The 14,310-nt window shown below is 38.5% G+C and overlaps 1 protein-coding gene and 1 long non-coding RNA gene across 3 annotated transcripts in view; one reads left to right on the top strand and one right to left on the bottom strand.

Annotated features, from left to right (window-relative positions):
* Positions 1–680: 680 nt before the first annotated feature.
* ZC2HC1A (zinc finger C2HC-type containing 1A) overlaps positions 681–14,310 on the bottom strand; it is a 245,098-nt gene continuing 231,468 nt past the window's right edge. For both annotated transcript variants that reach the window (XM_030215727.1, XM_030215736.1), the window contains one exon: positions 681–6,492. In XM_030215727.1, the coding sequence (XP_030071587.1) occupies positions 6,306–6,492 (187 nt within the window). In that variant the 3' untranslated portion in view covers positions 681–6,305. The remainder of the gene's footprint in view (positions 6,493–14,310) is intronic.
* LOC115478439 overlaps positions 6,601–14,310 on the top strand; it is a 62,844-nt gene continuing 55,134 nt past the window's right edge. The window contains exon 1 of the long non-coding RNA XR_003943523.1: positions 6,601–6,821. This is a non-coding gene — a long non-coding RNA (uncharacterized LOC115478439). The remainder of the gene's footprint in view (positions 6,822–14,310) is intronic.

Genomic DNA, 14,310 nt, shown 5'->3' with positions numbered 1-14,310 from the left:
GTTTTCAAAGGTAACTCTTCTTAAGGTATCATCTTATTTTCTTTTCTATGTTTTATTTTATTTCTGTTTATTACCTTTAAAAGTGAACTAACATGGCTACCACATCACTCTACTTACGAATGTATTAGAAATGGGATTAGCGCACGGGAAAGTCCCACATCAAAATGTACCAAGCCCATTTCTTAGCGCATCTTAATGTGGTCTAGCATTTTCATATTTTGGTAAGAGTAATGTGCTATTTGCTTTCTGCATATTTATTACTCCTTATGTATGGTAAATTTCTTTTCAAAATTTGATAAGTCAATAAAAAGTAAGGGGGCCCTTTTAATGGATAGATTTACATATAATACCAAACTATTAAAATCAGCAGTTAACTTACTTTGGGGTCCTTTTACCAAGCTGCGGGAAAAAGGGCCATGCGATAACAGTGGGGGCCATTTTTCTTGCACGCTAGGGCCCTTTTTACCTCAGTGGGTAAAAAAAGCCCCCAGCACACATGGCCATGAGGTGGCAATAAGGGCTCCCGTGCTAACCCACCGGGGGGGGGGGGGGGGGGGGGGGGGGTTTGCCCCAGAAATAGTGTGTGCTCGGGACAGGACTACCGCCAGCGGCCATGTTGGGCCAGCGGTAGTCCCAGAAGAGTAAGCGGTAAGCCCGTGTTGGGTTTACCGCTGCTCTGTAAAAGGGCCCGTAAGTTTTTTTTTATATATTTCATGTACAAGTGCTGAGAAGTTTCTACTCATTATTAATCGAAGATCAAATATGAATAGAAATACAAGCCTGAACAGGATTGTGATACCAGATTAATTGGATTAACTAATTCTGACATATATGTATTGACATCCTGCCAAATATTGTCTGTATTTATATAAAAGTCTTCAGGGTTCATTAATACAAAAATCCTTAAAGAATGAGGATCTAATCTAGGGTCTCTTATCAAGCCATGCTAGCAGTTCCCGCGCAGCAATGCCAACGGAGCCCATTGAAAGTGAATGGGCTTTGTCGGCATTTCCACACAGATAGCTGCTAGTACAGCTTAAAAGAACCCCTTATTATCCAACATATCAGCTATATCAGTTAAGGTGCTATACTTTAATATATATTTCCTATATAAACCATAAATTTATATTACAGCAGTCTAAAGAATCTGTTCTACTTATATTAGGTATTCAAAGATAAATGCAAGCTAACAACGATGTATTATTTACTGATGCCTCCCATTATACAGCATGGAAAGAATGTTTTTCAATAAATTTGGATATTTCAAATTTGAAAAAAATATGTTGCAAGGGTAATTAAAATAAATATTCTTAAATACTATACCCTTAATCTAATGGTTATGTTTAAAAAGTTTAATGTTCTTGATACAGTATGTTTGTATAGAAAGCAATGTTTGTTTGACATGTGTTCTTGAAGAAAGCAATGATTGTTGGCTGTATTGATATCACTATATTTCAATATATATTTTAATAAAGAGTGTGTAATATTCCTCAAGTTTCACCCTACTTTTCTTAATAGTCCTTCATAAAGACAGTATCTTCTTTAAATAATTGTTGTTACTGTACATGAACCTTATCAATCCTGAAAAGCGGAAGAACTGAGATAATAGTAAAACCGTGGTCTAAGTTCAAATATCCTTCGTATTAAAGCTTGAGATGATTTGCTAAAACATTTGACTCTCCTGTGCTTTCTACACACTAACATGCAACAGCAGTACACTGTGAGTGATTGCAGTGACAAATCAAAAGGTAGAAACAATACTGCTGAAATAAACACAACAATCTAAAATAAATCAGCTTGATTTCTTGCATTCAGATACAGAGTAGAAGATCAAATTTAGCCATTATATAGCAAAAACCCTTATCACAATCTATATATGCTATGGATGCACTCAGTACTATGGTAGGATACCATGAATAAGAAATTCCTTTGCAACACTTCAAGCAGCAATTTGGAGAACTGCTGCATTAATAAATTAAGATATAGTAGAAATTTTGAGCTAATTTTGTTTGTAACCTAGAAATTTTGAGCTAATTTTGTTTGTAACCTATCAGCATTATTCTTTGCACTCTCATATAGCATATAGACATAATTCACAAAGTATCTAGTACTAGACAAATAAATGGTAGCATTTTGTATATACAAGATCTGAAATGCTTCTCAGTGTAATTCCTTGTGGCTCATGGCTGTTCTTGAAACGGATTGTCAGTTGATCAGAAATTACATTTATGAATCCACCCCAATAAATGAGCTTCATATAACATTTGATCCTTTTAATTTTCAGCCTCAAATTATTCTTTATTGTATGGTGTTTACATTTTAGATCAGCTTTTTTAGAATCATAATCTGTGAACCATCACCAACGTAAGTGTTTTTTCATTAAATAAAACTGACATTAACTTTTTTTCTTATCTCCATCACAAATAATGCATTTGCCTTGACTAGTGGTTTTCAAACTTTTTTTCTGTTACATGGGGAGGGATCCCCCTTTGACGATGTAGTTGGCCAATCCTCCTTCAAACATATACTCATTTTCTCTCAAAATCAAGCTAATCTCCTTTCTGTTTCCCTGGTTCAAGCCTCCCCCCAAACCTTCTGCTGATCTTTAACTTGCTTTCTCTACCCAGTGATCAGAACAGGCAGCAGGGGAATGACAGCAAGCAGCACCTCACATTTCCTAATAGGTTTTGGGGGTGGGGTATGACAGGGATTTAAAATATTTGGCTCCTTGTTCTCCTCAGCCACAAAATACATGTGACTATTAGAAAATGTGCAGGCTTGCTAAGTCAAATGTTGTCAATACATCTCCCAGTTCTTGGTGAAACACTAGTGTGCCAAGATACCTTGGTTGAGAACCACTGGCCTAGACAACCAAAGACAGAAGATAAATAGCAGATATAAGTTAACAATATACTTTAGTGGAACAACACCTTCTGAAGGCAGATACCTTTTGTGCACAACCAAAGTAGTGTAAATAATTGTTATAGTAACTTTAAAAATACTTAATAATGTTCAGTAGGTGCAAAAATGCAAAATTAAATATACACACCATGAAGCCCAAATGTACCTTTATTATACAAACACATTTGCAAGTTTCCAACCTTTTAAACCCAAGACAGGCTCACAACTCGCAAAAAAATCTTCATATCTTTGTATAATTTTAATATTTCTGCTCTGTAAAAAATATAATTCAAAGTGCAATAAAGTAGGAGTTTGTTTACTGACCTACACAATGTATTTTATATGTTCAATGTGAAAGAACAATTATAAAAATATTTTAAAAGTTATGAAGAAAAATTGATTGCATAATTCCTTCCATTTCCAACAACTGCCCTAACAAGGTCCATAATAAGTTAAAAGACATCCCACCTGTGTCCGGTCACAATAGTTGAGCTGATTCAAATCCTCCTGGATAAAAACCAAGCTGTTCTATTGTATGACGTGAACTTGAAGCAAAGGTGTAACGATGTCAAATATGGAGCTGCTGCTGAAAGAAATCCTAACTAAAGTTATTCAAAGGTACAAATTGGTGTAAGGCTATAAGAAAATTTCATCATGTTTGAATAACACTTAAGGTATTGTTAGGTTTATCATTGTAAAGTAGAAACAGTGAAGCATTGTATTGGTGGCACCAAAATCAGGTCTTCACTCCAAAATCAGTAGCCTTGGTTAAGAAGCTGCTCAGGAAAATGAGTGTGAGGATTACGATCACTTTAAAAGAATTACAGATGTCTTCAGCCAAGACTGGGGAAAATGTATACTGTTCAATTTCAAGATTAATTCATAAACATGGCCTCTAAAAGAGTGTCACAAGAAGGAAGCCACTGCTGAAAAAAGGCCACATGAAATGTATTTATAAATAAAACCCGAAGAGGGTACTACACACATGTAGAAGGTTTTGTGGTATGATGAAACCAAAGTGGAACTTTTTCATCTTAATGCTGTGTGATGTGTGTGACACAAAACAAAGCACATCACCCTGTTAACACTATCCCTCTAGTTAAGTATATGCAGCAGGAGATAGGGTCAGGACGTAGCAAGCTTTCCTGAAGGAAACCTGTTCCAATATGTGGGAACAGGGAGATTTACTTTTCAGCAGGACAACGATCCCAAGTACAAAGCAAAAGCAATGGTATAAGCTCAGCAACAAGAAAGCAAATGTCCTCAACTACAGCAGTCTACTGTGCAAGGCTGGTAGACATGTATCCTAAACAGCTCATGGCTTCCACCAAGACCTAAGAGGTGTGAAGACTTAGTCTGAATTATTTCTACAATTGTTCTTTCATTTTGAAGAGAACATATGTTGTGTAGATCAGTAAAAAAAACCTCTTACACCAATGAATTCTGACTTGTAATTTTTAAAGAATGTAATGTAAAAACTGTATAAGGTTCTGAAGATTTTTACCATACACTGAACATTAACAAAAAAGATTGTTTGGCAATAAACCTTTGCAGAATAGAAAATGTGGACGTGAAAAGGCATAATATAATCAAAAGAACAGTTAAAGAAAAACAAAGTCTCTCTTCCAAATTTTGAAACAAAGAGAGAGAAGAAGCAGATACACAAAAGGACACTTCATAACAGACCAGCTCTCTCTATATACAAGTGCAGAAGGGAGAAATTGATGTGGTGAAGGAAGCCAGCTCAGTTAGCTATATGGGCTACTGGATGTCACTGCCAGAGCTCCTCCACAGCTGCTGGTCCCAGTGCTTAGTTCATATTTTCCCCATCTCATTCAGCCTGATGATATAACAAAGGCTTGAAGGACTCAAACAAAGATTCTCATAAGGGGGAAGAGAAGAACGTGCTACATGTAATGTATATGCTGAACAAGCAAGTACCATTTATCCATGCCCTGCACACCACCTGTTAATTTTTATAGTTCAGGGCTAAAGTTGTAGCTATGAAGGAGAAGCATGAACGAATACTCATGTTCTCAGAAAGATCTTATATGTTTAAGAGCCACCACTGATGTCTTGTTATTGCAAGGTATCAAGAGCAGAACCCCGTTACTGGTCTCAATCTGTGCCTCAGGCAATTTTGACTTTTCCATGGCACATCTCATCAAGGTCCAATGGCAAACTGGGAAAAATTAGGCTACATATACATAATGTCAACCAGCCTTGGTCATCTCAACCACCAGAATATAGAGCTACATTATTAAAATGCAATTAGATACAAAAATTGTTGCACCATTTTCAACCACATACACACACATCAGTATTTCTTAAATGATAAAATATATAATGGTAGGTAACTCAGGAGTCTCACTCTTGTTCAGTATTGGACTTGTAAACTCCAACTCTCCAAATATAACTAGACATTAGAATAGATGGTCCAAGAACCAACCTTGTAACACTCATCCTCAGTTTCCTACTTTTCAACTCAATACACCATTCAGATAAGCGTCAAATCTTCAAGGTCTGATTGGAAGTTTTCTAAGTCAGTAAGCTTTTTCATTTCTAGATCAGTACACAGCTAAGACTGATGTTGTACTTTTCTCATTTTCTGGTAAATATACGAGAGATGTCCACGCAGACAGAATAAAAAGCTCCAAATCAGATATCAACATTTATAAGATTAGGGTCAACATTTCTATTTAAAGCACATAAATGTATAAGCAGCAAGGGCAATCTCTGCCATTCAACTGCAACACAGGGAGTACACTATAATTAATCTTTCTGATGTTTTAAACATTGAACTGACAAGCTTGAAAGGCCACTGTTGGAATATCGGTCTCGCCACAGAACCAAATACTTCCATATAGATGTTGTTCCACTGTGGAGAGGATAGCTTGCAAAGATAAACTCTCCTTTCTCATGATTAATCATGCATGCCCTGAAGCAAAACTATCAGTTTCTGTCTCTGTACTGAATACGGCGACTATTCTAGTATACATGCAAACACACATCAGGAAGGTGAAGAGACCAACCTACTTGGAATTTCTATTGAAAAGTAGTATCAGTCTTTCAGTTAAAACAGCTTAACATTTCACAGTCTAAGGCATTAAGTACAGCTAGTACTGTTTCTTACAGTAACCCCTTAAGGTAATTTTAATTTGAATAGACATTTCCTTTTCAAAATTACTCATTCTATACATCATTATTATTTGAAACCACTCTTTTCTCAAAAAGGTTTGAGGACATTTTCTTTGAATGGCACACATAGGTCCCAATCTAGAACTGATTATAAAATGTAATTATTTCTACAGTATATAGAGCTTCAGAGCTACATGTCTGCAGCATAAAATATAGTAAGCTTTCCATGCAATATGATCCAAAGGATTTTCTTGTTCGGAAGATCTTCACAGAATCATTCTTTTAACTCCACATTCACAGCAGAACTTTGCACATTCCACTGGATATCTAGTTCCACATTCATGGCAGAATTTTGAGAATTGTTCAGATGCATTTTTGCCACTGCCCTTTGTGTTTCCTCCATTCGCTAAGGGTGTGTGGTCTCCAGTTTCATATCTAACTTTACCATCAGACCTAGAAATGCACAAACAGGAAATTTTCAAAGCAAAGCTCATTAAGGAACACTATAAGAATAAAGCCAAGTTACGTACTCATAGCAGGTGTTTTTTTATGGACAGCAGGATACAAGCCCTCACAACATGATCGACTTCACCAGCAAAGTTCAGTGTGGGAACACTTCAGCTGGATTCATTAAGAAGCTTTTGAGCAGGCTCCCTGCACATGCTCATCACTTCCTGCCTGCCACTGCCATACAGAACTACCTCAGTCTTTAGTGAAGTTCAGATGAGAATACAACTGCTTGGGGAAATGGACGGGTATGTGCGGACTAACACCTGCTACTGGTAGGTAACTACTTTTTCTCCAATAATAATAAAGGTAACAAGCACTCACAATCATGTATTTCTATTAAGCTACTCCAGTTGATACAGTAATTACTTATGCTGCAGCATTTTGTAACAAGGAGAACAGGCCATACTATTTCAGCTCTATGTGTCTTACACTGGTTGCTAACAAGATGAAGTAGAAGTGTTTATGCTTGATCTTCAGAATGTTACATTAATTTATGATGAGTTAGCTACACTTATGTTCAAAGATCCCCCTCCTCCTTCCCATGCATTGAAACTGAGGTGTAAGGAACTGTTACAAATTCTTGCTATCTCAGTTGTGAGGAACACTGCGACCCAGTGGCGTAGTCAGACCTCAACATGGAGGGGGTCCAGAGCCCAAAATGAGGGGGCACATTTTGGCCCGCCTCCTCATATACCTTGGCTGGCAGTATCATAAATAAACTGGGATAACTATGGATGTTTAACATTTAGAAAATCTATTATGAATGAGAAGTTGTACATGAAAATTAATGGTAAATACAGTAATAACCAATTCAGGTAATAATTAATTGTTTGAGATATGGCTGTTCTTTGTAGGGATTTGTTTGAATAGGAACAATTTGAGGATTTTGCAGAATCTACTATATTCCTGTATATTTCTTATTTTGGGTGGTAAGGAGTTCCACCATTTGGTTCCTAGGTAAGTGAAGTCTGTAGAGAGGACAGTTTTGTAGATCACTTTTTTGCAATTTTGGAGGTGTAGTCTGAGATAGTTTCTTGCCTCATATTTAGTGTTTGTTTGAGGTAAGTTTATTAATGGTATCATATAGTCTTGAGCTGTGCCATTTAGGATTTGAAAGATAAAGATACTTAATTTGAAGGCGATTCTCACTTTGATGGGAAGAAAGTAACTTGATTAACAAAGGGGAGGCATTTTCAAAACGTGAGATTTTGTATATGAACCTGGTTGCAGTGTTTTGAGCTGTTTGGAGTTTTTTCAACAGGTACTCCTTACAGCTAGCATATATGGCATTACAATAATCTAATTCGGATAATGTTAATGATTCCACCAATAGTCTGAATGTTTCCGATGAGAAATAAGGTTTGATCCTTTTTAGTTTCCAAAGAGTCCTGAAAGATTTTGTGATAACTGAGGAGACTTGAGTACCAAAAGTTAAAATATTTGTCTGGAATTTTCAGATTATTGTCAATGGCGAATGAAGTGTTGTCAATTGTGAAACTGTTGTAGTCGTTTTGGTCAAATAGGTTGGTAATGACCATGAGTGTAGATTTTTATTTAGCTTTAGTTTGGATTCTGAGGCCCAGGTTTCCATCAAACTTAAGCCAAGTTAGACTTATTAGACCACTTTTGTATTAGTGGAACTGTCTTAAAGTGGTTCCATGGTTTCCTAATATCAAGATCCTACCAAGTAAAACAAACAGGTCATATCTCTTCACCCTGGGACTCTTTATGCGGGGTTCCACAGGGCTCTCCTTTGTCACCCATATTATTCAATATAATGATGGCACCACTAGGTTACTTACTGGTAGCTCATAGATTTAAATCCTTCTATGCTGTCACCATTTATATCCCCTTCAAAAGGGAATTACTATAAATTATACATGAGATTAAAACCAGTTATCTGATGGAATCTTGGGCACCCAGTTTCAAACTCAAATTAAATCAGGAAAAGACTAAATTCCTCATATTTACCAGCTCCTATCAACCCATTTCATTAAAAAACTTCATTATTGATAACACATCATATGCCTTAGATCAATGAACATCCTGGGCATCACTATCGAACAGCATTTAACATTTGAAACTCAGGTCTCAAAGGTGGTCTCGAGTGTCTCCATACACTATGGAAGTTAAAAAGGTTGTGTCCTTTTTTCCCAAGCTCTACACTTTGAACTATCACCCAGTCTCTGGTACTATCCAAATTTGATTACTGTAATGCCATGTATGCGGTATTAAAATCTCACTCCTTAAAAAATTACCTCACGCGCCATTATCCAAACTGCAAAGGTCTTTCTTACAAATCAATCCTTGTCACAGGCTTCACATAGAGTACCAAACTTTGGAATTCTCTACCCAAACAACTAAGGGAATTAGAAGATTATCTGTGATTCCATAAATTACTAAAGTTTTTTCTATTAAGTACATACCTTTTCAAAAGACAAACTAATGTTGTTGTATTACTGTTCTGAGCTGTGGCGAATAAATCTATAGAGGGAGTGCCCCACTCGAATATCTTTGGCGCTACTTCCACATCCAAGTAAACAACTCAACTTGTCTGCCAGGTACATGTCTCCGAGGGTCATTCTATGAAAGATGACCCAGTTCCACAAACTGGCAGTTTCCCAACAAAGGAGACAGATCTTGTTCCTTCTTGCTGGTTGATGTAATTGATTGCAACTTGATTGTCTATGCTAATACAATTTTGTTCGCTAGTCAATCCAAGAAACTTCACCTGGAAAGATCATATTCCTCAAGTGTGGATTCCATCTACATGGGCTCCCCAGCCCATTCTTGACACATCAATTAAGAGTACCATTTGTTGTGGCGGAATTTGGAAAAGGATGCCTCATAACATAGTGAGCTGTACCATCCACCAGATCCCAGAGGGGTGCGATGACAGATGAAGGCTCAGAGCTTTGTGAGTGGCTGGAATCCACTGCATGCTCAAGATCCAGTAGCATCTTTAGATGTGCTGAAAGAGTTACATGAACTGTTAAGGCAGGGGACCCAACATCTTCAGTATACTCCATGCTGATGTCCACTGACTCATTTGAATTTCCTCCACTACAGAGTGTGATCCTTTGCTGTGGAAGAAAGGCCTTTGCTTAAGTTGTGTCTAGGAGAGCTCCTATGAATTCCATGTGAGTTAAAAGGTTTAATTGAGGCTTTGGTTAATTTAGCAACTTCAACTCCTAAATGGTGTTGTACATGGATCCTTGGGCTCTGTCCTGATATGTGTTCTTGACTAGTCAACAGTCCAGAAAGGGAAACATGAACACTCTCAGCTTGCATACATATGCTGCTACTACAACAAAGCACTTTGTAAATATTCGAGGACCTGATATTAGGCCAAAGGGTAGAATGCAGTATTAGAAGGTGTGTTTCCCTTTTATGAATCTAGGTCTAGAGAACATAACCAGTATCCTTTTGGAGTTAGGAATGAGGATGCCTACGAAAACCATCATGATTTCTTCTCTAACTAGATGCTTGTCAGGATCTTCAGTTTTAGGATGGGATGGAATTCCCTTGTCTGCTTCCTGATCAGGGAATACCAGGGGTAAAATTCCTGCCCTCCTTCCTCTGGTTGAATTGGTTCGACCTCACTGGCCTCTAAGAAGGAAAAGAGATCCTTGGTAAGTAGTTCTTGATGTGGAGTATTGGCCCAAGATGCTCTTGGTGGACAATTTGGGAATACATCAAATAGATGAAGACAGAATCACAGCTAGAAAATGATCGGAAGTTTTAAAAGGCCAACAGTTTGTGAAAAACTTGAGCCTCCCTTCTACTGGAAGGTTGTTCAGCATGGAAAACTCTGGTTTGGCTGTGGAGATGGTTGAGTCTTTTGGGCCAACTGCTGTCTTGCTCAAAAGTGAGATCCCTGCTTTGACTAACAGCATGAAAGAAAACGAAAGAATACCTACATCTTTGATAACAATAGAATCTGATTTGCCCTTCACTCTTATACCTCCTAGAAGATGAGGCGGCTCATAAGCTCATCCTTTAAAGAGATCTTTTTCATGGCACAGCAGATCACCACACTTTTACTGCATATTGTGTTTAGGTTTGAGGCTCAGAGGGATGAGAATCTCAGGGCACCAATACGCATAGTGGATATTCTCTGTGCTGCCTCAAAAATATCACAGGTTGCTAAGACCATCCCGGAAGCCCAGGCCAAATATATTCCGCGTATTAAAAAAGGAGGACGGAAGACCAAACGACACCCAGTGTGGTTAAATAGTGAGGTGAAAGAAGCTATTAGAGCTAAAAGAAAATCCTTCAGAAAATGGAAGAAGGAACCGACTAAAAATAATAAGAAACGGCATAAGGAGTGTCAAGTCAAATGCAAAGCGCTGACAAGGAAAGCTAAGAGGGACTTCAAAAAAAAGATTGAACTGGAAGCAAAAAACACATAGTAAATTTTTTTTAGGTATATTAAAAGCAGGAAGCTGGCAGTTGGACCGCTAGATGACCGAGGAGTAAAAGGGGCGATCAGGGAAGACAAAGCCGTAGCGGAGAGATTAAATGAATTCTTTGCTTCGGTCTTCACCAAGGAAGATTTGGGTGGGATACCGGTGCTGGAAATGGTATTCGAAGCTCACGAGTTGGAGAAACTTAATGAATTCTCTGTAAACCTGGAGGATGTAATGGGGCAGTTCTACAAACTGAAGAGTAGCAAATCTCCTGGACCAGATGGTATTCACCCCAGAGTACTGATAGAACTGAAAAATGAGCTTGCGGAGCTATTGTTAGAAATATGTAATTTATCCTTAAAATCGAGCGTGGTACTGGAAGATTGGAGAGTGGTCAATGTAACGCCAATTTTTTAAAAAGGTTCCAGAGGAGATCTGGGAAATTATAGACCAGTGAGTCTGACATCAGTGCCGGGCAAAATGGTAGAGACTAAGAACAAAATTAAGCATGGATTAATGAGACAAAGTCAACATGGATTTAGTGAACGGAAATCTTGCCTCACCAATCTACTACATTTCTTTGAAGGGATGAACAAACATGTGGATGAAGGGGAGCCGGTTGATATTGTGTATCTGGATTTTCAGAAGGCATTTGACAAAGTACCTAATGAAAGACCCCAGAGGAAATTGGAGAGTCATGGGATAAGAGGTAGTGTTCTATTGTGGAATAAAAACTGGTTAAAAGAGAGAAAACAGAGAGTAGGGTTAAATGGTCAATATTCTCAATGGAGAAGGGTAGTTAGTGGGGTTCCCCAGGGCTCTGTGCTGGGACCGCTGCTTTTTAACATATTTATAAATGACCTAGAGATGGGAGTAACTAGTGAGGTAATTAAATTTGCTGATGACACAAAGTTATGCAAAGTCGTTAAATCGCAGGAGGATTGTGAAAAATTACAAGCGGACCTTTTGAGACTGGGAGACTGGGCATCTAAATGGCAGATGATGTTTAATGTGAGCAAGTGCAAACTGATGCATGTGAGAAAGAGGAACCCGAATTATAGCTACATCATGCAAAGTTCCACGTTAGGAGTCGCGGGCCAAGAAAGGGATCTAGGTGTCGTTGTTGATGATACATTGAAACCTTCGGCTCAGTGTGCTACTGCGGCTAAGAAAGCAAATAGAATGTTAGGTATTATTAGGAAAGGAATGGAAAACAAAAATGAGGATATTATAATGCCTTTGTATCGCTCCATGGTGCAACCGCACCTCGAATATTGTGTTCAATTCTGGTCACCGCATCTCAAAAAATATATAGTGGAATTAGAAAAGGTGCAGAGAAGGGCGACGAAAATGATAAAAGGGGATGGGACGACTTCCCTATGTGGAAAGGCTAAAGTGGCTAGGGCTCTTCAGCTTGGAGAAAAGGCGACTGAGGGGAGATATGATAGAGGTCTATAAAATAATGAGTGGAGTTGAACGGGTAGATGTGAAGCGTCTGTTCACGCTTTCCAAAAATACTAGGACTAGGGGGCATGTGATGAAGCTACAATGTAGTAAATTTAAAACAAATCAGAGAAAATATTTCTTCAATCAACGTGTAATTAAACTCTGGAATTTGTTGCCAGAGAATGTGATAAAGGCGGTTAGCTTAGCGGAGTTTAAAAAAGGTTTGGACGGCTTCCTAAAGGAAAGTCCATAGACCATTATTAAATGGGAAAATCCACTATTTCTGGGATAAGCAGTATAAAATGTTTTGTACATTTTTGGGATCTTGCCGGGTATTTGTGACCTGGATTGGCCACTGTTCGAAACAGGACGCTGGGCTCGATGGACCTTTGGTCTTTCCCAGTATGTACTAAGACCATTATTTTCCACACTCCTTCCCTTTGCCCACTAGTGAATAGAATTGTTTGGCCTTTTCTTGTTGAAATTGTCCACAAAACCCTCCATTTTGCCCATGTTTCACAAGTACATGCCCATGAAGGGCAGAAAGTGAGAACAGTGTTCTGACAGAAATTACTCCCAATTTTCTTCCAGTGTCTGAGCCAGTCTCCCTGGGGACACTGAAGAGTGCAACTTGGAGCTCTTTACACTTTAGAAAGTAGATGGAATGGTGAAGAAGCTGCTGCTTCCTAAAGTCAGGAGTGTTCTGAATTCTGGGTTTCTCTTATGTCTCTAATTAAATGAAATGGCTTCTACCATTTCCCTGATAAAATCAATGAAGGAGAGTTCAAGTGGTGAATTTATTCTCCAATATGATACAAAGAGATCTGATAGTAAATCAATTGAATCTTCTTCAAAGCACATCTCTGGTTCATATTTAGAATTCTAGGAATCTCAGAACCAGACTCAGAAAAATACTTGAAAAAAGTCTTGGGTCTCTGCCTGTCTCAACCTCTGCACATTACTATAAGCAGGCCTTAAATGAGAGCACACAGACAGTGAGGAACTCTGATGCCTTGGTGAAGTTTTCTCCATCAATGCACTGGAGATGGAGAACAGTGCGGCAGACACTGAATCAGTGTCTGTACTGATGTCTTTCCTGCAGGCAGTGCATGGGTTTGAGAACCAGCAGGATCTACCAATGTACAAACATTAAAGCTGAAGCTGCAATGCTACATTAAGCAAAGAATTGCTCCAGTTCTCTTGAACTTCATGAGCTGCACCTTGAAGGCTGCCATTAAAGGTGCAGGGAATACAGTCAAAAGTGGCCACAACTGGGGCAAATCAGAGGTCTGGTCTTGGATTCTTGAAGGCTGTTACATTCCTTCTGATACCGAGAAGGATGAGTGATACTCATGGAGGGGTGCTTCAAGGATACACTGGTGATCTGGGTGCCTAGATGCTCTCACCATCACACACTGATGAGGTGAAATATCAGTGTGTGATGGTGAAAGCCTCTGGCTGGGGTTCAGTATCACGATTCCTCAATATTGCTAAACATGAAGACAAATCATTCCTCTTATGCGGGTAGGAATCAGAGGACACCCAATACAGATCGTCTCTATTTACACTCTATGTTTAGCTGATCTATGCACTCTTGATGCTAATTCATCTCCAATGTCTGAAGCAGTTGCTGAACCCATGGAGACCTATTCTTCCAATGCATATGCTGGTGGACTGGTTTAGAGGCACAAAAAATTAATCTGACTTTGAAGACCTCTTCATACTACTACTACTTGACATTTCTATAGTGCTACTAGGGTTATGCAGCGCTGTACATTTTAACAAAAAAGGACACTCCCTGCTCAAAGGAGCTTACAATCTAAAGGACGAAATGACAAGTTGGGCAGTCTAGATTTCTTGAATAGTGGTTAGGTGCCAAAGGCGACATTGAAGAGATGGGCTTTGA

The sequence above is a fragment of the Microcaecilia unicolor genome, chromosome 1, assembly GCF_901765095.1.
Source record: "Microcaecilia unicolor chromosome 1, aMicUni1.1, whole genome shotgun sequence".
Taxonomy (NCBI): Eukaryota; Metazoa; Chordata; class Amphibia; order Gymnophiona; family Siphonopidae; genus Microcaecilia; species Microcaecilia unicolor.
Note: the sequence above shows the minus strand (reverse complement) of the source record. Positions and strands in the feature narration are given on the sequence as shown.